This window comes from Archocentrus centrarchus, chromosome 11 (genome assembly GCF_007364275.1).
Source record: "Archocentrus centrarchus isolate MPI-CPG fArcCen1 chromosome 11, fArcCen1, whole genome shotgun sequence".
Taxonomy (NCBI): Eukaryota; Metazoa; Chordata; class Actinopteri; order Cichliformes; family Cichlidae; genus Archocentrus; species Archocentrus centrarchus.
The window spans coordinates 13,727,319-13,752,507 of record NC_044356.1 but is presented as its reverse complement, the minus strand read 5'-3'; the positions used below and the strand labels follow the sequence as shown (position 1 = coordinate 13,752,507).

Here is a 25,189-nt window from a genome sequence, read left to right as displayed (position 1 = left end):
CACAATGCACTGTAGTCTCTGTTTGTCCCTAGTGGTGGCTCCAGCGTACCACACAGTGATGGAGGAGGTAAGGATGGACTCGATGATGGCAGTATAGAACTGCACCATGGTCCTTACTGGCAAGTTGAATTTCTTCAACTGCCACAGGAAGTACATCCTCTGCTGGGCCTTGCAAATCCTATTATCCTAAACATAAAAATATTACAATATAGTGCAAATGAATACAGCTTCTGACTTGATGACGTTTGTACAACTTTATTAGAACTATCAGTGTTAATGTAATGCTGAATAAAGGTTTTATGTAATCGATTCATGTTTCCTATCAAACATCTGATTATGTATATTGAAAACTAAGTAAAAATAAGGTTTTACTGCTTTGGAAAATCCTCAAAAAACAAAAACTGAACAATCCACTACCTCCTTCTCTTTCTGCTCCAGAGCATCTCTTTCCATCTGTAACTGAGCCTCCAGTGTGGACTGTCTTGTCTCTGTGACGGGTGCATGCTGCTTCTTTTGTTCAGCCTGCGACAGAAAACAACACACATTTAAAAAAACAAAAAAAAACAAAAAGAAAACCCAACAATTATTTAGCTCAGGAGTTTTTTTTGCAAAATGTGCAGAAAAAAATGAAGGGAAACCTCTTTCAATACATTTTAATGACCCAAATACATGCTGTCTATACTGTTATCAGTGCATAATACAACCTGAACTGCAAATTGTGAACTGAGCAGCGGCAGCACAGCACACAGGCTCCACAGCCATCCATGAACACTGGGGGGCAAACTTGACAGTTGCTAGCCATATCTCAGTGTGGGTGGCTGAAGTAGACCCACCCACACATTGTTCTCTCTCTCGAAGCGTCTCAGCCCTCCTCCCATTCCTCCTCTAGCTGTCACCTCATCGGCATACTCTCTCTCTCTTACACACGCTCTGCCATGCTCCACAGCTATTGTTCTAACTGCTTTTTCCTCTGCTGCTGCCTCTGTTTCAGATGCGTCTTCTCCCTCTTCCCCCTCTCCCTCCTAACCTTCTCCAGAGACTCAGCGCTGGCCAGCAGGGCCTGCTCCAGCTCACGGATGCGGCTCTCCAGCTTGTCAATCTCTTCGTCGCGCTCTCCCACCTCACGACGCAGCTGCTCTGAGCTGAGAAGCAGCTCACTGCACCAATCCGCCTTCTCCTTCAGCTGGGAGATCAGCTGGTCCACCTGGTAGCGAGAAAAGAGAAAGAGAGAGAGAGAGAGAAGTGGAGAGAGAGAGAGGGAGAGAAGGGGGATCGTTTAGTAAGATTTGCTCTCAGAAGCCACTTGCTACAGCATAGCTGGTGTATGAACAGCTAGCTGGGAGGTCAGCTGATCCACCTGAGAAAGGAGGGGGCTGGGAGTAAAAAGAGGTGCAGGGATAGAAAGAGGGTAGATAGAGTTTTTACTCAGGGGGAGGCAAACAAACCAAGAAGACAGCTGGCAGGTAAGAGATCCACCTGTGAGATGGGAGAACATCAGCAGATCAATGAAGAGGAAGAAGAGATGTCAACAGGAGGAAAGCTCATTTAGGATAAACTAAGGACTGAGAAACCTATAGATCTTTTTTTTTAAAGAAAGATAAATCTTAGATTTCAATGGGCTCTCTTGCTGGCTAAATATGAGGGTCAAATCAGTGACTTCAATTACAAAATGACCGACTTTCAAAATGCATTTTTAAGAACCACGTCTCACAAACAGATTCTAACCGAATCCAAGAAAAACTGTAGCAAAGTAGATGAAGCACATCTTTTCATAACAATCTCCTCACTAAATATCACTAGACCCTAGTATGGGCACATCACAAGAGCAAAGAATCAGTCTCACTTTACTACAGAGTTTCATGTGGCTCATAAATTGAAGGAATCAATTTTTATTTTGCCAATTTTTTTTTTGCTTTACATTCTGGGAACCACTTGGCAAGAAACTGGTGATTTTTTTTTTTTGCCGGAGCTGAGTCAACAAATACTTAAAGGTGCTTTGTGAAGTTTAAATAAGATATCTGAAATGGAAAGAACTAAACTAAATTTTAAAAAAGAAGGCTTTAAGAGACAACTTTACTAAACTCTGATTTATATTGAACTCTGAATATTTTATACATAAACGGTACATAAATGAAGGACATAACCACCACGGCTCTCTAATTGGTTAGCGACAAAGCATGCAGCAAAGTTTCAGGTTGAGCATCTTTGCGTTTTGAAACAGGACATGATTAACGAGGGGATGGGTCTGGGAAGTTAAGGGACGTTGCACGTTCAGTTAGCTTGTCAATCACACGATAGGCGAGTTCTAAAACATACCCCATTTTATCCTCCTTGTGAACTCTAATGGAATCACAATTTAGAAAACTAACACCCTCTTGTATTTATTAAGACCTGAGACTCAGGTCACAGACAGAGCGAGGAATTAATTTTTTATATAAACACTGAAACTACAGGTTTAAGGTACTTAACCATTAACTACACTCTTTGGAACCAAAAGCTACATACATTTTCTTTTGTACAGTATGTGGGTGGGATGTCAGATTGAGAGAAAAGACAGTGGAGCACTGAAAGGTTACTGACACATACAGTAGAGGAAGCTCAAACTGAAAGAGAGAGAAAAAGGGGAATAAGAGAGATGGACAGGCAATAAACTGCTACAGGGTTGGGCAGGGTTACTAAAATGCACTAATTGCTGTCTGGGATAACTTTGTTTTACATATAGCTAGAAGCAATACCTTAAAGGTTACTCCATCCACCTGCAATAGCCACGGGAGAGAGGAGGCAGAGGCATAAAGGACCACAGGGTGGAGAGTTCAAGGGCAAAAGGAAAGCACAGGAAAAATAGCACTTAGTGATGAAAATGCTACAGCTGTCTATGGAAATAATATAAGTAGACCATCTTTGGGATGTTTATCAGTGAGTTCAAAGCTGTATAAACTACAGTTCTGTTGTAAAGTTTACACACACTCCTCATGGATGTTTTAGGTTTTTTTCCTACGCTGAATGATTGCCCATCTTTAAGAGGAACAGAGCAAGCCCAACATTTATATCCATAAGTGTATGTAAACTTTCAACTGCAACCACATATGCTAGAAAGTGAGAAAGCAGCAATCATTCATTTATCGAATTTAAATAGGAAAACTGGTTAGTCTGATCATTCAGGTCCAAACATACATATACATGTATAAAGCAGAAGTGAAAAGGACGTATGGGCTCCAAAAGATGAAAAGGACAGATCAAGAAGAAGATGACACACTCATCTTCCTCTGAATGAACAGCTCACCTAGTCTTCTTAAATGGGAATCCTGAAAACATTCTTTGATATTATATAATACAAATTGTTCCGTGTTATTTGGTTGTGTTTTTATAAGAAACAAGTTGCCATTTCATAAAAACAGGATGTAATGTGTTACACTCCTCAAACTAATTTGCCAGTGAGAGTTCAGTGGATTGGTTTGAGGCCATAATTAATGATTCAAATGTCTGCCCACTCCTGACAACAGCGTTGATCAAACTGACATTTCTCCTTGCCAGCAGTGAGTTGGAGGTCAGATGATTGCCGGAAAATGAATGACAAAAAAAGGCCAATCAGAGGCCCAAAAGATATATAAAGATCATTCCTAGTAGTTACTGTGAGCGTGCTGACTGGTTAAGGCTTTTTACTATTAAAATACTGGTAAATACCTCCCATGCATGAGGTAATTTTACCATAAACACTGATTCAACAATTCAAGACATGGCCAAATGTCTGAAGTTATGCAAAAATGACTTTTAATAGATGTAAAATTTAAAGATCTGGGAAAATAATCCGGATGCTAAAAACATTAAACACTATATGTTGTGTCAGACTTGTCAGGGTGCAGACATAATCTGAATTCATCTGTGTACTGACACAATTATTGAAGCAGCTTTAGTGGCTATATTTGGCCACTTGGAAGAGGCTGTAAACACAGCAACAACTTACCACATATCCTTAAAATGTGCTATTGCAAACATATCCGCAAACAGTTGCTGACATGTTCATCAAACACAACGTTCGCTACTAAACTTTCTGCCCAGGTTTGTGGCTGACGTTGCATGTTAGTTTGGTGCTGGGCGAGCGGTGTTGCAGCAGAGCGTTTTCACTGAATACGGCTGAGTTTTGAGTCTTAAAGTAAGGCTGATGAGGGCACTGCAATAATACAATAAAGCTGCAACACTAAAACAACCTGCAGAAATGAGAACAATTCTCAGTGGGTTTATCATTATGACTGACTTGTTTCACACTGCAGGTACCTAAAAGGGACACTGTTAACGTAAGAATGTAGATTAGTATGGTCATTTGAATTTAGACTTTAAGCTGTTGGAGCTAAGCAAATCACTTGGGCTCTGTGTCACACTAAGGCCTCAGTCATGTAGGCCTAGAAATCAGCAGCAACAGGTTGCTAGGGAAAAATGCGTATGCCCCGACCAGCTGGTGATTGGTGCTGGAAGTTGCTAGGAGAAATTGGCCACAAAGAGCTTAATAGTGCTGCACCTAAAACTTCCATATGATTGCTTTGGTTGCTAGCACACTGGTTTGCATGGAAGATGCTCAGTTGTACGCAAACACACCCCAACTGCTTATATTAGCCAAGTGGTAGTGACACTGGAAACACAGTGCCTGACGTCAAAGAAAAACCTGGACTTTCTGAAATGTGTTAGTTGCAACTAAGGAACAACTTTTATTTTGCAGGCTAGTGATTTCTGTTTTTTTTGGTTTCGTTGCACTTTTTCCAAGTTTCAGTACTGCTCCATGAGCAGCTAATGAATGTCTGTATTTTTGAATGGAAGATGCTGATCTCTCTACAGACAACCACAGCAACCTGCAAGTGACCAAAGCAATCACAAAGGGTTTTTGGTGCAGCACCCTCTGAGACTGATTTCACCCAACATCCTCTAGCAACCAGTTGTCAATCAGTCTTGGAAAATAACATTTTCCATAATGACCAGCAGTTGCCAATGGGTTGCCAACTGGTCTCTAGGGCTGTGTGACTGAGGCCTAACTGACCCTGCATGTTAAAATACCAGCACTTTTGAGAACATTTAGCATTCGAGTCAAAACCTCCAACAGTTCAGTGATGAGTTACATTTTCACCATATTACTTAAGTTTTACATCCTCAAGTGCCTGACGGAAATGAAACCTACCATTTACACAACTTATAGAAGACAAGATACACCAGTAATTTCTTTCTCTTTCCCACTATTTGGTATCAGTTTCGAGGTCACACAGAGCTGATAATTCTATCAGCTCCATTGTTCTGCTCTGTTGCAACAACAGTGTTGTATTCAGAAAATAAGCAGATCTCTCTTACAGCCTGGTCCTCTGGCAGAAAGCGGAGCTTTCTCCTGTTACCTCTTGGTTTCTTTGCTCAGAGCTGGCCTGAAGCTTCTGCGGGTTCTTCAGTTGCTGCTCCAGTTTCTGTATCTCCAGCTGGAAGAAATCCCTCTCATGTTCTCGGTCTACAGCTTGCTCCTAAATGCCAAAATAAAGATGGAAGTTAGATCATTAAATAATGAAGACAAAGAGCAATACTGAAATAACTCTTCAATAGTCTAGTAAACTGACTGAAGCATCAATGAAGGTTTACAAACTTCACAAAATGTGTATGTTGAATCGTCTTGTTCGTATTCATGTTGTGGTCAGAGAACTGATCAATATCACATTACACTAATGACTTGTGAGTACAAGTATTTATGTGTTATTTGATTCCTCACTTTTTTTCTTTTCAATACTGCGCTACACAAGTGTGAGCTGAAGGAAGGTGCCAGCTGGTGGCCTAGTTTGATGAGTTTAACTCTGAATCAAATATTGCTTGTTGCTGTTAATGTTTCATGGAGAGTTTAGCACATTTATGTCCAACACATTCTCGCTGTAGTTCACCTGGTAAATTAGTTTTTCCGAGCCTTGTTAATTGCTTACAGGAAAAAAATGTTTTTATCCTTTATAGAGGGTTGTACGAATAACGTCAATAAATAATTACATTTGCTAATTTAATATTTGTCTTTACCAAACATCAGCAGCACAAAATAGAAATAATTTGCATTCAGTCCGCATTTCAATTCTGGCCCAATCACGATGATGGGAGCACAACTCATTAGACGACCAGCCAAATATAAGCAGATGATAAGATAACCATAAAAATCATTAAGTCGGATTTCAATTAGTTTAGTTTAGCTGAACATCACTTTCAGCATGAAGCCCTGCTGTGACCTTTACACCTGTTTCCAGTGTTTCACCTGAAATCAACGAGTCTTTATTCAGCAACATTTAAATGGCTTCCACGAACAGGTGTACAAAAATATGGGTTTCATTTGCAAAAATGTCAATTTTCACTTTAAATGTGCTGGCACATGTCAACTGTCATCTACAGACAGGTGACAAATTAAAGGAAAATTTCTGAATCCCTGACTCCTACAGTGATTGTTACAATTATGTTTGGGTGTTTTTCTTTAATTTGCCACCTGTCACTTATTATCATTCTAAAATAAGGGTTAAATGTATTACCCACACATCATTTTATAGATCAACAATTTTGTCTCTTTAAATGTCCCTAAAAAACAGTAAAATCTCTCACAAACAGTCACATCCAGGACAAATTAATCTAATTTCAATAAATTTTGATCAGCACTCCAGGAGGAGTGGCAATTCTTGTGAAAATGGAAAAAGTGGTCATGAATCTACAAATATGACCTTGAGCACAGCTTGGTTGGAGACTCATTAGGTGACCATTGTGTGCTCATTAAACTAAAATCTGACCAGCGCTCTAGGAGGAGTAGTGACTCACATAGGCTCGTATGTCCTTTGGCTGAATGAGCTAAAATTCACCGGAAATTTAGTTCTAGTGTCTTTTGTTTTGAGGAACAAAAACCGAGTACTGTTTCAGATAAATCATTCCAACTTTGCTGAGAATTAATGAAAGATTTCAGGATTTTAGAGGGTTTTTTTTCCGTTGTCACTTACATCCAAAAACTTCCTGTTCTTCTCCAGCTGTTTCTCCAGGGCTTGGATCTGCTGTCGGAGGTCCCAACTCTCTGTTGTACGAACGCTCTCCAGCTCAATCACCTTGTTGACCTGCTCCTCCAGCTCCACCTCCAGCAGCTTCACCTGCTTCAGGAGGTCAGAGTTCTCCTTCTCTGCCTGCCTCTGAACCTCCACCTTCTCTTTCATCAGCTTCTCAGTTTCCTCCAGCAGGTCTACGATGGAGGAATGAGGGAAAATTAGGCTTTAATGTTTGCCAATTAAAGGTGGTTGATATAAGCCGACTGGTAGTTCTGCTTTGATTTTGGCGATGGAAGGAAGGAGAGATAAAGAGTCTGAAGTCTGAGAGCCTTGGGACTGAATATAATGCTGAATGCATTTTGCCAAAACAATCTAAACAACCTTCTCTTTGACAATTATGACTTTATACATTATGGTCACCTTTACAACTGAATTAATGGCTAACATCAGACTCTTCCAATATCTCAATCCAATTCCAAACATGTCAACAAACATGATCCCCCATCTTTGCCCTTCTCCTGCCACCAGTGAACAACCCACACCGGTTCACCCAGGACCAAAACCCACAGGATTAGTACATAGGTAACAGGGTGAGAGAGTACAAATGACAGATCGAACACATGGATGCTCCAGACATTGCAATATCCATGCCCAATAAGCATTTACAGGCAGTGGAAAAGTACTCCTAAACAGCCAATCATCTCACACAAAGAAATGCTGTGAACACAGCATAAATGATTTTTTTAAAAAGAGAAAGAGCATGTAGAGTTATAAAGATGAATGGCAATTAGGAAATAATGAATACATAAAAATGTCTTCCATTTCATCATGCTAAAATAAGCACCAACATTGACATTAAAAATGACAAACCAGGACAAAAATCACTCAAACTGAACAGCCGAAGCACAGGTTAGTGATTGGACTGAGTGAGTTTGTGAGCCCATAGCAAGCAAGCTCCAAGCTGTGTTGGTGAGTTGCTGGATTGGGGTTAGAGATATATATACAGTGTCACTCAGCTAGACAATAAAGAGAACATATAGACATGACTGAGCCATGCTCAAAGTGGACACACCTGCTTCAGGTGCTGCAACCATTGCAGCTTCAACTAGGCCTACAGGAGAATGAGAAAGCACAGGAATTTAACATGCTCTTGTTTTTGTAATGAACAGGAAAACTCTCGAGATAAAGAATGGAAATAGGTGGAGATAGGATGGCAGTGCTTGTCTGTTTCACAGTAGTAGGTTAAAGCTGTGGAAAGGAAGCTATGAAAAGAAAAGTTCCTCTAAGAGCCCCTGTTTAGTGTCTAAAATACAGAATACTCACATTTTTAAGAGAGGGAATAAACTCATGGCACACCCTTTTTTTGATAATACAGTGTAAAAGTTAGCTAATACAGTTATCAAGTTTCATCTTTCTTCAGTACTTCTCAGCAAATACCTGAAAATGTGTGACGTGAATCAGTAGCAAGAGTTTAAGAAATGGAGATAAGCCCCAAGAGAGGCTACAGCTGTAATAAAACATTCAACAACAGCAAAAAAAATATTTTATTAACTTGTTGACCCTTGATCTATATTCCTGTCACTGTTATCAATGTGTAATTACAGCTAATTAAAAATATGGTGTTTTCATTACACCAGGTCTGTGAGCTGGAGCTTTCTCCCAGAAACTGGAACAGGTTCAAATCTTGCCATTATACACATTCATTATATAAAGCAGTGCTCTAAAAATGACTATTTGCATAATTTTTCATTAAAAAAAATTGATGGGCGGATAATGTTTCATACCAGATCAAGCACTCACGTCTTTCTTTTGTAATATTTTTCATGTAGTAACTTCTGACCTCCAGATCAACTGATGTCGACGCTTAAAGTTCAGACCATTGTGAATAATTGATTACCAGATCTTTTGCTTTCAACCTCACAAATGATAACCACATGTGAGCGAGCCATTTTAAAATACACATTTCCTCCATTACTACTAAGAGAACTCAGGATACGTACGAAGCTCACGGGGCCCGGCGTCCTCCTTCATTGCGTCTTGTTGCCTTGCCAGCAGCTCGCGCTCTTCCTGCATCTGAAACTTTTCCTGTTCCAACTCATGCAGCCGACTACCAGTTACCTACAAGAAAAAAAAACAAAACACACATTAACAACCTGTCAGGGCCTGATTCTTACCGTTCGTCATTACATTTGGACATTTTAGACGATCACATTATAGAAAATCCTCAATATCAACAAACAAAATCAAGAGAAACATATAAAGGATATTAAAAAGAGTTCTTTGACACACCAACAGTAATGGGTTAAAACAAATAACACACTTGGCAAACAAAGTACATACACAAATATGTAATCGACCATTATTACTACTGTAGATGGAGTAAAATTATCCAAGTCTGAACCACAGCTATCATCAGCCTTCACTGAGTAACGCAATAATGATCATTTTCAGTTGCACTCATGTTTCCAGAGGGGTGTACTACGCGAGGGAGATTAATGGGTCAGCGAGCTTTAAGTCAGAGCTTCAAGTGTCACAAAAGTGGCTTCTTTTTTACCTGGCTAAATCACCATTATGGGTTTCAGTTTAAAATCAGTTAGAAGTGCCATGTTTTCACTGTTTCTGTTAAATTCAGCATAGATTAAGCCATGCCTTGCATCACCTGAAGCACAGCAGGAATGGTGTGTTGTATTGTCACTGGAATTTGTTGCTAAGTCACATAACACTATTTACTCAATAAAATTGATTTCACTTTGATTTGATGACAAAAGCGATTTCCATGTCTCCTTTATTAGGTTGCACACAGTAAACTTTATGTTTAAATGAATCCATTTTAAAATTTCAGAACTCTAATGTGCAGCAGTCATGTTAGAAAATAAAAAGCAGCAAACAGAGCGAGTGTTTTTGTTTTTGTTTTTTAACTTAATGATCTGTGCATTAAATCCCAAAATAATGATTTTCTGCAGCATTAATTTCTTGTCTTATTTGAAACAGTGTTGAACAGATTTTTATCACCATGCTATCATCATCATCATCTGATGTCTCTGATTTGAGTAGATGGCACTCATAGGATCAATTTGTGCAGAAGTAGAGTCATGTGCCACACAAAAGGCCTCTTTTTATATGAGTGTGGACAAAGCTGGAAGCAGAAAGCCTGGCTTAACAGAGAAAGTTGATAACCACCATCATGATACCCGTTATCTCATACTGGGTTTTACCAGCTAATGCAAAGAAAGCCTGGCTGTGTTCAACTTCCTTCATATTATACCCCTCTGATCAGTGGGAGTGTGGTGAACGCAAAATAAACTCCAGTGCATGTTATTCATTAATGCGTTCATTTTGGACTATAGTGTGGCTCCAAAGCACAGAGAAACAAGTCTCAATTTTTAGGAATTTTATATCAAACATGAACATGACACTGGAGCAGACCAATATTATTATACAACCTGGCCTGAATTGAATTGAATTCAAACTTGTCTATCACATGTTATTGTGCTTACATCTTAGCCATTAACATATCATAGGCAGAATTACACAATAATGGTGTCAAGTCATTAGCAATTTGATAAATATTTTTCCTCCTTACCTGCAGCTCTTGCTCGAGGCTCAGTTGGAGCTCTTCCTTCTGACGCAACTGCTCCTCCAGCGCTGCCCGTTCACCCGTGTATCCATCAATGAGACCTGACAGTGGGCAATGTGAGAGAAAAACAGCTATAAAGGGCACAGAAATAGCTACCTATGCAAATTCACGGTTGTATTATCAACTTTTTGGTCTCTGATCACTTGACAGAAATATTTTAAAGGAGTTTCTTTGGGTCTTATTGAGCTTCAATCACACATGCATACAGAGGCACTGATCCAGATGAATGAGCACTAAGCAGCACACACACACACACACACACACACACACACACACACACACACACACACGAATGCTGACACACACAAACAAGTGTGAGAGAAAAACAAGTGAGAATGTCTGGCCCATTTTGCTCGACATGAATATAAGACTCGGTCATAAACACAATGAAACGCTCTAAATGCTGTACAGGTCAGCAAGCATTATGCATCAGGAACTGCATTCAGTTCACAGATACAAGAAAGGAGGTATTCACATACACTCAAGACTGATAAGGAAATGTTCATTTTCTCCTGTTACAGCTTCAGTGAGTGTAGGTTCTGACTTGATGCCAGCTCAGTGAGCTTTGAGAGGCAGACAGTGAGTGTCACCTGTGCTGTCAGGTGATTTTATTTCAGACATCTCAACAGGAACTTATACTGTGTGTAAGGTTTGCCTAAGGAGGGATCTCTCCATGATGCACAGCTACCAGACACACATGATTACTTACTAAAGAAAACGTCATTCATCATATAAACAAAAGTTTCTTGGGAATTTGCAACCACATTTAATATGGAAAAGAATTAGTGCAGCCATCTGATAAGGCATTTTCCCTGATTCAAATATACTGTAAAATCAGACCTTGTTTGTGTTTTCATTCATTGACATGTAACATGTTCCATCAGTCATCGGACCTTGGGTCTCTTGGGTTAATTTAAAACCAGTTTGAAAAGGCCACACCCTGAGGTTTCACCTGTGTGGTTGAGCCAAACAATGGCTTTAGATTTTCTTCTCTTTCACTTAACTGGTATGTGAAGATGTCCAAAAGACACAGGCTTAGCACATTTCAAACACTCCCTTACAGAAGAAGTGCACCTGACATGACCAGAAAGGAACAGCTGCTCTTATTTAGATGAAACTGCACATTTAGAGCATAGAGAGTTAAGATTTATTGTATACAAACCTATGATGATTAGCTGGATGATTGAGAAAAAAAAATTTCCTTTGAGCTATTTTGATTAAAGAGACTTTGGGGCTAAGTGTATAATGTGATGATTAGGTGATTTTCTTTGAAGTTGCTGCTGCTAAAAAAAGTTCTCAGGGTCTGCTTTTCTACATCCAAATTGAGGGTCAAAGGACAGAAGGTATCATATGATGTACAGTCACACTGTGGTAGATTTATTACTGTTGTTGCTGCTCTCTTGTCCACAGTGTAAGCTTTGATAACCTATGAAGTTTATTTATGATACCAAATATTTGCAGCTCCTCCAGGATTACTGAAAACAAACACTGCAACAGGATCTTAGTTAAAAAAAAAAGATAGACAGTAAGATTAGAAATGCTATAAACTCCCCAACGTTCAGAGTGTCCACACAGTTAAGACGAAGGGAATGAGTGGCAGTAGTGGGTCTGGTGTGTGTGAGGGTGCATGTAGTTGCAACAGCTGACCCTCATAGGCCAGCTGTCTCTGACATGGAAAGGACAGCCAGGTCTGTTACAGCACTTGAACTGTCCTAGTAATGATGACAGTTCAAATATTTAAATTTGTTCTCTCAGGATTACCTTCACCTCCATTCACAGTCCTTCATAATGATGTTGTCACACAGATGGAATCAAGCGTTCAAACACAAACCCGGTGACAGCCTCAGAGACAATAATTACCATTTGTCGAGTTCTCACTAGAGATGGTGTCAAAAACAGCTGATCCCATCATGCCCTGCAACAGCCTCATCCCCCCCAGACATACGCACATGTAATGGTAGTAGGAAAACTCTAAAATCTATGTTAAAAGGCGTTAAAGACAGTAAGCAAAATAATACCTTAATTCATCAAAGTAAAATACCACAAGCAATGATAAAAGGTAAAATAAATTCATTCAGGTGAAATTCATTGTGATCTGCTGATCAAGTGATCTGTCATCGACTATCCTGGGCGAACGAACAGAGAGTAAGCTGAATGTGATAATCTGTGTTTAAAACATAACTAATTCTGTGTATCATTTTGGGAAAAGCCCCTGATTAATGTTTTATAGCGTTTCCCAGAGCGCTTCTTCTTCTAAGTTGTTTTCTTTAAAGCCAATTCTTAAATACCTCAAGTGTTCGGTTTTCGATTGCTTGTGCCTGAGCTAATGCGGTAGAGGGGAAGACTGTTTTTGCTCGTCCATTACAACACTGGACTTGAGTGAAGCAACATCGTGTCTTGTGTTTTCATTTATTATTCCCCTTTACAGGGGCGTAACACCCACACGCGTGTCTCTAATCATTCGACAGACTCACATTATCAGATCATCAATCAGAGTCTAAGAGGTTACTGGAAAGGAAGTTTCGTCCTTTACAGGGCCGACAAACAGTGAATGCTTTGGCGGGCTCACATAAAAATTGATGAGCATTTAAATCAAATTGAAGAGCTCAGTTTATTTAGCCATTTTGTAAGAATAAACATAAAAACATTAAAAGCTTTTCCTGCATAAAAACAAAACCTCACCCTCCGCTCTGTGAAGCTCCAGAGCCAGCTGCTCCCGCGCCCGAGCCTCCTCTGTCAACCTCTCCTGCAGCTCCTCCTGCTTCTGAAGCAGCTCGTTCATCTCCTGGTTGTGGCGGAAGGACTCCCGCATCAGCTCGGTCTGGGTCATCCGGGCATGTTCAAGCTGAGAGGAAAAGAGGAAAGAGAAGGTCTCTAACAAGAATGAAGAGGTCTTTACAGTAAAGATCATTCAAATTTCAAATATTACTGTGGAAATGCACCATTTCCTGAAGGGTAGAGCCCAATAATTTTAAGCATGAAGCACATTTTCTCATCATCTGCATCAGCAAATTAAAGTTGAGGCCATCTCTTGTTGGGTGCGAAACTTAAAATTCTGAAAGAGGTTGGCACATCTATTTGCTCATGCTCATGTTGTGCATGTTGTTGTGCACAATGATTAACAACCTATATACATTCTGTATCCATGTATTGATTAAAACTGCATCTGGCTGGATGCTGTCCCAGCTGTTACTGTCCTCATACACTACACCTGAAGCCAATTTAGAATCACCAGTTAATCTAACAAAGCGCATCTTATGTTTGTGGGAGAAGGAAACTGCAGAAGCTCAGGTAGGAAGAACATGCAAACTCCACACAGACCACTCCAGCCAACCAGGCAGTTCTTGCTGTGAGGTGACAGTGCAAACCACCTCACTGCGATACTGCCCATCTTTGAAAAGATTTTCAGCAGGAAGAAAAAGTGACAAAGCAAATTATTCAAGCTGTTTAAAGAAATCGTATAAATAGCACTTCTTTAAGAGTATACATGGATTACAAATACTTTGACAGTAATCAGTGTGTGTAAATGGTAAATGGAGTGGTTCTTGTATAGAGCTTTTCTACTCTACTTGAGCACTCAAAGTGTTTTCTAACCAAATGCCTCATTCACCCATTCATACAAGCACTTTTTTCTACTCCTAAGTGCTTTCTATCCAACAGTCACACACATTCACAATGCATTGGAGAACACAACAGGAACAATCTGGGGTTCAGTATCTTGCCCAAGGATCAAACCACCAACCTTCCAATTAGCAGATGACCTGCTCTACCTCCTGAGCTACAGCCAGTAGCAATGTTATGATAGACAAACTTCAACAGGTGGTAATGCATAACAAGCCAATTGAATTGAGTAACAAAATGAGGTTATGTGCAGAATGCAATAAGATAATTATATCATGCTTGTGTAAAGACCTGCTGGTCAGCTGACAGAAGTCAGATTTTCCTGGTGCGCAGCTATGAAATCATCATAATGCAATAAACTGGGAGTACACTAACTCATTTCACAGTTCCTTTCCATAGATTTCCATATCTCCCTGAGCAAAGGTCTAATTATAACATTATGGGAAGCGGTAACAGGATCCTGCCACAGAGAAGTCATATAATCTTTAACAAAGTGTGCCAACGTGGAATGGGTTAACTCACATCTGTATGTGCAGACCTGAACTACTGAAAACAAGCTGTAAAATGTATCTTTAAACACAATCGACAGTACATGTCCCATGCTGAATCTAGAGACTATTTAAAATCTACACATATAATTTAAACACAGTCCATCTGTGGGTTTCCAGGTGTAAACTTACTGTATAAGGGGGAGTAGGCAGGGAGATTTTAGAGATGACCTTAAGAAGGTGGCCACTAGTCCTGTGATTGACATGTGAAATCTGTGTCTGCACCACCACAGCATTTTTCTCATTCAGAGTGCTGCAAAGCGGGAAAGGTCGAGGAAGGGGTACACGAGATTCCACCTCATACACATCCTGGTCCTCCCCTTCAAGCCACTTGCTGCTCTGCATACTCGAGTTCCAGTAAGAGCGATAGGAATCCATGGTAAGCGACGTACAGATGCTGGCAGGACCTCACTTTGCCTCTTATCTGAAGTCATCAAAAGGATATCCATGTGCTGTGATCTCTCAGGCTGAGCTGGGAAACTGAGAATGAAGTCCGTAGGGGATGATAGAGAGAACAGTGTTGTGGATAGCTCCAAGCAACAGTTTCTATGTGTTTGGTACGCACACCAGAAGAGTAAACAACCTTTGGAGAAGGTGACATTCACGTCATCTCAATCACATGCTTTCTGTTTGAGGTAGAGCAAAATCCAGGTAAATGCTGAGTGAGAAAATCATCCGGAAAGGCTGAGAATTTTACGATCCTACTAGAGTGTGTCATCCTTGGCAGCAGGTGGAAGTAATTTCTGGGTCCGGCAGGTTAAAGGGCATTCCTGAACACGACTGGAGGTGGTATGTGAACACAAAGATGAGCATTTCTTTGCTCTGTGTCCTCTTTAAAGCTCCCAAGCCTTCCCTGCAAGCTTCCTTCTTCAAAGCGAAACCATAGCATGCCGCGCAGTGAAGCTCACACCCCCACGTCTGCTCCCGCTCGCTGTCCTCTCCCTCCGCTCTCTTTCTCTCTGGAGATTCATTAACAATACTATGCCGCTGTAGCAACCCAAACCTGCAGGGAAGCCTCCCACTGGCCTCTTTTTAATTGTTTAGTCCGAGCAGCAGTCAGCCAAGGGTGAAATGACAGTGCTCAGATCTATAGTCTCTCACTCTTTCCTTTTTACTTCCTTCTCGAGTTGCTGTCATTCCCTTTCCACGCATGCTCCCGTGCTCTTACTATAATATCCCTCTCCTCTCAGGTGACGTTTACTTACTCCCAGTGAGCGATACCGTCACGCTGTTAAACTTCCTTTACCCATTTCAACCTACGTGCTTCCAAAAAAAAAAAAAAAAGATTCAAATGCAAGTCATCCAAAGACATTTTCAACAATCAGATGACGGCTCCTTTTTCCCACTTCCTACATTTATCAGAGAGACCCGCAGCAGGATACTGTTCAGAAAAAGTGGGAGGGAAGCAGGTGTGGCTTCAATCCCTAGAGCCAGAGGGCTAGGTAGACTTGCAAAAAGATCACACACACACTCCCCATACACAGAAATAACCACAGACAAAATACACTCCCTCCAGAAAGTTGTCAAACCAGATTCCCTCTTCTCTGCAGCAGCAACAAAAAAAGAAAATATTAAGGCTTTTTGACATGCTGCCTCTTGGTCCAACCTACAGTAAAGTCTCCGTTTGACACGTCAACTTTGATATTTACTGCACAAAAGCAATTTCCATGTCTCACTGAGGCATCTCACCCACATATAATGGGAGTGAGCAATAACCGAGCAAACACCTTCCCCGGGCAAATAATTTACAGCGGTAGCTTAACAGAACACTTAACATTCCTGATCAGGCTTGTTACATCAATCCCTGCCTACGACGCTGCTTAACAGACAAGACATGATTGTCCAGCACCAGCCAGGGACAAGACAAATGAAAACAGGATCAATAATGGCAGGAAAATCATTGAGAAGCCATTAGAGGCTTTGTTAATTACAAATTTATTGGTGTGACTAATCGCCTGTATCTGGACAAGTACACACAATTGAAGCTGCAAAGAAGGATTATTTTCAGCTTGTAGTAGTTTCTTAACTAACATGTTAAATTGTATGGCCTGTATAAGTCAGAAAATGGTTAAAAGTGACAGTTAAATTCCCAGAGCATGTTACCCTATTAAAATAATTCATTTTCTCATACAGTTACTTTAAATTTTTATTTGGCTGCCAAAATTATTACTCTGAACAACAAATGAGTATATCCTAATCAAAATTTTGTGAATATAGCCTTTAAAAAAAAAAAAAAAAAAAAAAAGGAAACAAAAACACACAAACATCCCAAAAACAGCATCCAGTGATTCCATAAGTAACACACTGGTCTAGATGAACGCGGATGAACAGCCTGAAATTTCTTCAAAGCTATTTTTAGATTGCCATGATGAAGCTCATTTAAGCATGAATAACGCATGAATTTCAGCCAGCGGGGTGATGTGCTGTGCAGTCAGTTACTGTAACACGTTCACTGGCCTACTAAAAACTGGCCTTGTCTCTGTGCGTTGTCACTGGTCACGCTCTGTGTGGACGGCCTAAGGGGGGAGGGCGGGGGGTTGTAGCTGTTCTGGTGTAACTGGACTACGATAGGCTGGAAAGCCGGACAAAAGCTCTGTGTAAATACTCCTCGTATCTACAGGCAACCGCTGGGAATGAGGCTGCTCTTTTGTGTGCGAGTTTCTAGACAAGACAACTTTGTTGCCAGCCACATTCTGCCACCTCATCCCCATTATGTCTCTGTGAACAGGAGTAGAACGAGAGACGAGGGGGTTGACAGAGTTGAGTGTGTGCTTTTAAATACTTTGACAAGGCCTACATGTGTCACTGGAGCTTTCTGTTTATTGGTAACTTTTAGGGACAAACACAGAGGATGATTCATGAAGGATTGTTCTGAAACCTGAACCCACAGAGAACCAGTTTCACTGGACAGAGGACAATAAACTAGGGCAGGGTATCAAAGTGAGTCACAGCAAGAAAAATGTCAAATATTAATAGTTGGGATCAGGTGTTTGGTCAGATTATAAAGCATGTGGATTCATTCCAATATCAAATTTATTATTTGTTTTTTTAATGATAGATTGAGTATTAGAATGGTACCTCTGGCTGCCTGGGAATTTTAAGAGTTTTTAATGAGTAATTAATGAGATGAACTGAATTAACTGGTGAGCTGAAGAAGTGCTGCTAAGTGTTTTTTTGTATCTTTGGACAGAGCCATACGAGTCATTTCCCCTCATTTCCAGCCTGTACGGTAAACTAACTTCCTGCCAGCTCTACCTTGATATTTGGAATATATACAATATGTGAGAGTGGCACCGTCTTCTTAAGCAAGTTTCAACAAGAAAGTGAATACCAGAAAATAAATAAAGATAAGTGGACAACTCTAATCACTGACAACCAACAGTTTTTAGGGTATACCTGGTTAGTGGTATCAGTGATGGCCATCAACATTTTTTCCAGAGCTGTCTGCAGTCGGCTGCTGATTCCCATTAAATATTCCTCGTTCTCGAGCTGTGGCCCTGCCCCGAGCAGCAGGGTGTCCATCATCTGCTGGGATGCTTCCAGACTCTCAGCAGCCTTCATCTCACCGGACCACATGCTCACGCTGTCTGCACCAGTCTCACCACCCTGGTAACTTCCTGCAGCGTAATCTAGACCAGAGGAACAGAAGGCAGAAATGCATCGTGTTTGTTTCTCTGTTCGCATATTTTTAAGTTAAATCTAATAGTCTGTCTCCATGGCATCAGTTAGGGCCTTTGAGTGGCGCTTAATTTCAGACAGATCAAGCAAAGTACTGTGAGGAAACAACATGAACTCGCAACTGCTTAATAAGGATGCAGCAGTTTAAGGTTTAAAAATGTTTAAAAATGCTAGTCACGTGTGTTGTATACCAAGCAGCGCTAAATATACAACCCAAAAAAACAACAACAACAACAACAACAACAACAACAACAAAAACCACACTCACACAACTGCCTGCCGGATTATGTAATTCACATTTCGTTATTCAGCTGACTAGCTCAAAATCGCAAAGAAGTATCATGACAGCAGAATAAAGCAGTGTGGCATAAAGATGCAGCAGAATAGGACAATGGAATTTCTGAAGGACACAAGCAGGTTTAATTATTATGCTGGTCGCGTTATTCAAGCTTCTCTAATCGTAACCACAACAAACATGTAAAATGCCACTGGCTCTATTCTTAAATGAAAGACTTCTTATGTAACCTAGTAATGAAACATGGAACTTCACAGTGTGGGGGGGGGTAAAATAAATCAAAAACAAAAAAAAGTTAATTAATGAATATCCAAAGCTCTGTAGTTGCTGTGCTACACATGCACCCTTGTGTGAAATGTTTCAGGAATTCTACAGGAATTTACTGCTGAACTCTCTCTCAAATGTATTTACATAAAAAGGCATAAGCCATCTCTGCATATACAAATGTCACATAGGTAGGTGATCTCAGCAGCACCATTATTTGCATGCAAACTTGATAAGACCAGCCGCGATCCACCACGCCTAAATGACTGACTGCACTTTATAACTGATATCTATAGTCATGGGAAAACAAGCTTTTGAGAGAACTTGTGCAATTAAAAAGTGATTGTTAGGTTAAAAAGCTCACATATGGTGACTGTGACTATCACACACTGGATCTGGTGTTGTCTTACGGACTTAGAGTCTGCATCACAGAGATACGTGACTGTGGTATATCGGACCATTTTCCTGTTTTATTTACAGAAGCGGTCCCCAGCTCTGGGATAAATAGAGTATCCTCTGCACGTCGTGTGCGCTTGGTTAACTCTTTATGCGCTGCAGATTTTGCAACTGCTTTTAAAAACTCTGACTTAAGCAATTTGGACTTTTGCTTGAGCTTGAGTACTGAGGACTTCACTAACTCTTTTATATCTACTTGTACTGCTGTACTGGACTGTATTGCCCCTTTTACAACCAAACGCACTAAACCTTCCTCCCAGCCCTGGCTGGATGAGACAACCCGCGCTCTCAGGCGTGAGTGCAGACGCACTGAGAGAAGGTGGAAAAAGGATAAGCTCCATGTCTCCTTAGAGATCCTGCGTAACTGTTTGTTGAAATATCAGAAAGCAGTAAAATATGCAAAGTCTGCTTACTTCTCTAACATTGTTTCAAGTAACAGTCACAGGCCTCATTTTCTTTTTAGTGTTTTTAATTCACTCACTGATCCTCGCTGTAATGTGAACCAAGCGAAGGTCTGTCCTGCACTGTGCGATAACTTTAAGAAGTTTTTTGTGGAAAAAATTTCTGCCCTCAGACCTTCATCACCTCAGGCTGAAACAGACTCATCTGCACCTCCTCCCAGCAGAGCTATCTTTGAGCAGTTTGAGCCTGTCACTCTCTCTACACTAAAGGAGGTGATTCAAAATTTGAGACCTGTAAACTCTCCCACAGACTGTGTTCCATCTCGCCTTTTTAGAGAGGCTTTGATTCAGTGGGACCAACTATCCTCGCTCTGTTTAACAGTTCTCTTGCATCTGGTTGTGTTCCAGCTGCCTTTAAACATGCAGTTGTACAGCCTCTAATCAAGAAGAAGACCCTTGACCCTGATGTTCTTTCGAACTACAGACCAATTTCTAAATTACCATTTTTATCCAAGGTTCTTGAAAAAGTTGTTTTTAAGCAACTTCAAGCATTTTTAAGTGGACATGGAATGTGGGAAAAGTTTCAGTCAGGTTTTAGAATGCGCCACAGTACAGAGACGGCTCTTTTAAGAGTTTTTAACGATCTGCTTTTAACTGTCGACTCTGGTAGCCCCGCAGTTTTAGTACTTCTAGATCTGTCAGCTGCCTTTGACACTGTGGACCACGAGATCCTTCTGTCCCGCCTAGAAAATGAAATTGGCATTAAAGACACGGTTCTGACTTCGTTCAGATCATATCTTACTGACAGAAGTTTCTCTGTCCATCTAGGAGACTGTTTTTCTACTGCAGCAAATCTTTCTTGTGGAGTGCCTCAAGGGTCCATTCTGGGCCCAATTCTTTTCTCATTGTATATGTTGCCTCTAGGGTCGATTTTTAGGAAACACAATATTTCTTTTCACTGTTTTGCTGACGACATCCAGGTGTATATGCCCATCAAACTGAACAGCAGAGATCCATGGAAACCCCTGCTGAACTGTCTAAGTGACATCAAGTCCTGGATGAGAAAGAATTTCCTAAATCTTAATGAAAGCAAAACCGAGGTCATATACTTTGGTAAATCTGACCCCTCAAGCAACTCCTCTGGCACTCCGAGTCATTTGGCTCCTCACTGTCGTGATGCTGTAAAAATCTGGGTGTCATTTTAGATAGCAGTTTTAAAATGGAGAAGCAAGTTAAGTGCTGTTACTAAAATCAGTTTTTACCAACTTAGAGTCATTGCCAAGGTAAAACCTTATCTCCCACAGCAGGACCTGGAAAAAGTTATTCATGCTTTTATTACTTCCCGCCTGGACTACTGTAATTCTCTGTACTTTGGCATAGATCAATCATCTGTGCGCCGCCTGCAGGTAGTCCAGAATGCGGCAGCTCATCTTTTAACTGGTATAAAAAAGCATGAACACATTACCCCGGTCCTGTCATCCCTTCACTGGCTCCCTGTCCGTTTTAGAATCGATTTTAAGATTTTATTGCTTACTTTTAAAGCCTTAAACGGACTGGCACCTTTGTATCTGTCTGAGCTGCTTCACAGTCACACCCCTGTAAGAGCTTTGAGGTCATCTAACCAGCTGCTCTTACAGAGGCCTAAAACCAGACTAAAACAGAGAGGCTTAGGTGCAGCAGCAGCACCAAGGCTATGGAATGATCTACCTCTCCATATACGCACAGCTCAGACAATACACACATTTAAATCTTTATTAAAAACACATTTCTTTTCCTTGGCATTTGGCTGCAGTGCTACCCTCCTTTTAGACGATTGCTTTATGGTATTTTTATGGTATTTGTTTTAAATGTTTTTATTTGATTTGATTTTATTATTTTTTTTTTTTATGTATTATTATATTTTTATTTTAGTATAGTCCTTGGGGTTATAGATCTTGTACAGCACTTTGGTCAACGTCGTTGTTTTAAATGTGCTTTATAAATAAACTTGACTTGACTTGACTTTTAATCACTAGTTTTCAGCTGATTTCCATTTACTACCCAGTATGTAGCAGAGTTTTTTACTTCAGTATAGAAACCTTTAAAAGCTGCAATAATCAGAAATCTAATTTTGAAAATAGACAGCCTGCCACTCTTGTTTCTAAACCTCTCCCAGATAAGCACAGCCATACTTTTTGTACTTTTTGTACTTTTTATTCCACTTTGTTCTAGTCACCTGACCTGGGCTGAAAAGACCCATAATTGGCCAAAGTCTCCTATCATGAACTACGGTTTCTAAAGCCCCCCAAAAGAGGTGCAGGCATCTAATTTAGTCTTGGACCAAGGAAGTAAAAAGGTCATAATTCACAGCATTTAACTTCTCATGATGAGGACTGTGTCGACTCAAGCATATTGTTGCATACTTTCAGAAGTCTAATACTGGAGTAATGATCTGTTAGCCAATTAATCTTCTAACCTACAGTATCCTACTGATAACCTGCAGGTGACTGATTAATATGAGCATAAAGTTTTCAGGGAGTATCAGAATAACTGCAGGTCCTGAATTCATTTGTTAACATGTGACTGTTATGCTTAACTTCCATGGAGTCACCACCCTCACCTATAATCAACCCTTTAGGTAAATCTTTCTGATACTTACTTTCCTTGTTCAGGCACTAGTATTATGTATCCATAATCTAAAAACACTCTGGATGTGGCATCAGTGCTATATTTTGCGTTATGAAGTGGGGCTAATCAAATATGAAATTCAAGTCTAACATATTAAAGTAATCTTGAAACATAAATCTGCGTAATTCTGATTTCAGCTCCGTGATGATGACTTTCACCCTGTAAATGCAGCTGCCATCATGTAAAACTGTACAGCACAGGATTTTTAGTCCAATGCTGAGGTGCTGCACAGCAATTAATAATTACAGCAATATACACATATTTTGCAGCTTTGTAGTCTGATGTTTCATTTGGTTTTTTTTCTTGTATAACTGCTAAAGAATAAGTCAAAAATAGCAGTAAGATAATTGAGGCGCCCGGAGCTTTTTGACTGATTATTGGACTCAGTATTGAATTGTTACTTACCCGTGTTATAATGTCTGAGAGTCAGTGTACTGGCCAACTGTGTGGTGGAGTGAGGCAGCTGTGCTGCACCAGAAGCGTCGCGCAGGCTCTGCATGTGGAGGCCCATCGTTTCCTCTGCTGCTGCTGTGGTCTTCAGGACTTCAACCAACACCTGGCTGAGCTTCGTGTTGGCTGTACGCAACAGGTTTCTAAAGCCAATTGAAGATGTATAGTTATTACCAAACACATTTAAAAAGAAAATCTGGAAAGAGGAGTTCACAAGTGAAATGTTGGTTGGCTAAAAGAAAGGCTTGATATATTTGTTATACACAAAGAAACTGTATAGGAAATATATGTACCTCTTTGGTACATATTATAAAAAACAAAGTTGATGTGTTGATATTCAGAAAGTATGAATGAAGTGTACCTTTCAGCATCTTTATCAGAAGAATCTCATCGTCCCGCAAAGACAGTTTGTGTTCATCAGCCTTCGCTGTTCCCGACCCGTCTGGATCGCTGTCTTCCTCATCTTCTCCATCACTGCCATCCTCTCTTCTTTAAGGCCTGGACAGGCAGCAGAGAAGAAAACACAGACAGCAGCCCCGTCATTGCTAACTTTCAGCCGGGTAAACAGTCCTGAAAACTCCAAACAGCAAAGGACAGCCTGTGCTCGGCATGCGCGATCATTAGTAAAAGTGAATTCAAATCAGGCACAGCAAGGAGCACATAGACACACCTGCCCTTTTACAAGCACAAACACAAAGACACACTTAACTCCCTTGGAGCTGAGAGAAACACTACTATCTTTGTGCTGCTATGGCAACAGGTGCACCTGAGGCACAAAGACTAGCAGGGGCGATAGTGCCACCTCCTGGAAGAATAGAAGTAACGCAGGAAAGGTTATCCTGTCATTGCCACCAGTCAAAGATGTTATGTGATTAATTTGCTTTGCCTGTTTGTTTTACCAGTGATGGAGCTTTGCCTGAATGAGAAGTGACAAATCAAAAATACGTAAATACTGCAATACTACAAATTAATCTGGATCAAGATACCCACCTGGACTCAGGGACTCCGAATATTTAAGCTGTTAAGGGAGTTTTTAAGCTGAGTGGAGGTATCCAGATGAGTCTCTGGTTCTTTCAATTGAAGACACCACTTTTTCAGGACATACTTTGGCATGCCACTATTTTCTAATATTCTTTAGTAAGAACACTGCACTGTTACACTACTACACCAGAGAACAGGGAAATATATTTAAAGTTTAAATCAGACTCAGAAACCAAGGTCAGAATTATTCACTGACTGTGGAGTAATTTTTGAGTCTGCAGTTTGTTATAGAGTTTCAATCAAATATATTAAACTGATCCATGTTCCTATTTTTTTACACCATTATTTTCATATAGCATTATATAGCATATACCATTATTTTCTTGCTCAGATTAGGTCTTTGTGGGGTGACAGCACATTAGCACAGGATAGTAGAGGCAATGAGTCTGTGTTACCTCATTTGACAGAAATCTATAAATTGTTATTTTTATATATTAAGACAAAATGAACAATGTTTTTTCTTCTTGCCTTAATGAAACCACAATTAACAAAGCTGGTTAAAAAAAAAAATGTATAAGGGTTCAGTCACTCTAGGAAATTGGTGGTTGGAGACCACAGCACAGCCAAATTACTGCTGCCTTGTGCAATGAATTTCCCATCTTGTTGCCTTGAAATGGTTGCTTGAAGACAGAAACCAGGTCTGCAATCACTCGCAGTCAGTTGATGTCTTAAAAGGAACGTTGGTGCATCAAGACGACAATCAAATGGCAATAAGACAGAGTGAGCCTGCTATCAGTCTGCTGTCAGATTGCGACTGATAATGGGGTCAAGTTGGAAATTACATAAAATCTGTTTGTGGTAATATATTATTCTATTCTATTCTATCTATATATGATTAATTGTGATAAATAGGTGAAAATTGCAAATCTGTTGCCATCTACATACACAGAAATTTATATTTCCTACTTCTATTCAGCCAGAACCTCATAGATATGAAATAAAAACTCAGGATGACAATTTTACTATAACTGACACAAGCATTTAGGAATATTACCAGAATATAACAGGGCAGCTAACTGAGTTGAGCCCTATTGCAAAGAGGTGTGTCACAGACGAGTTGCATTTGGCACAGACTGACACTGAAGGTTGATTGCAAAGTGTTGCCAGTC

General features: G+C 40.3%; 1 protein-coding gene across 1 annotated transcript; it reads right to left on the bottom strand.

Annotated features, from left to right (window-relative positions):
• Positions 1-132: 132 nt before the first annotated feature.
• Positions 133-23,419, bottom strand: LOC115787642 (A-kinase anchor protein 9-like; the record flags this gene model as incomplete). Its single annotated transcript, XM_030740402.1, has 13 exons — positions 23,401-23,419; positions 22,995-23,182; positions 18,225-18,457; positions 13,342-13,504; positions 10,606-10,700; positions 9,023-9,140; positions 8,095-8,133; positions 6,984-7,216; positions 5,376-5,495; positions 2,736-2,756; positions 1,028-1,204; positions 418-522; positions 133-186 (listed from the first exon to the last, which is right to left on the bottom strand). Coding segments are annotated over exons 2-13 (1,464 nt in total), but the record flags the coding sequence as incomplete, so codon positions are not given.
• Between the last annotated feature and the right edge of the window lie 1,770 nt (positions 23,420-25,189).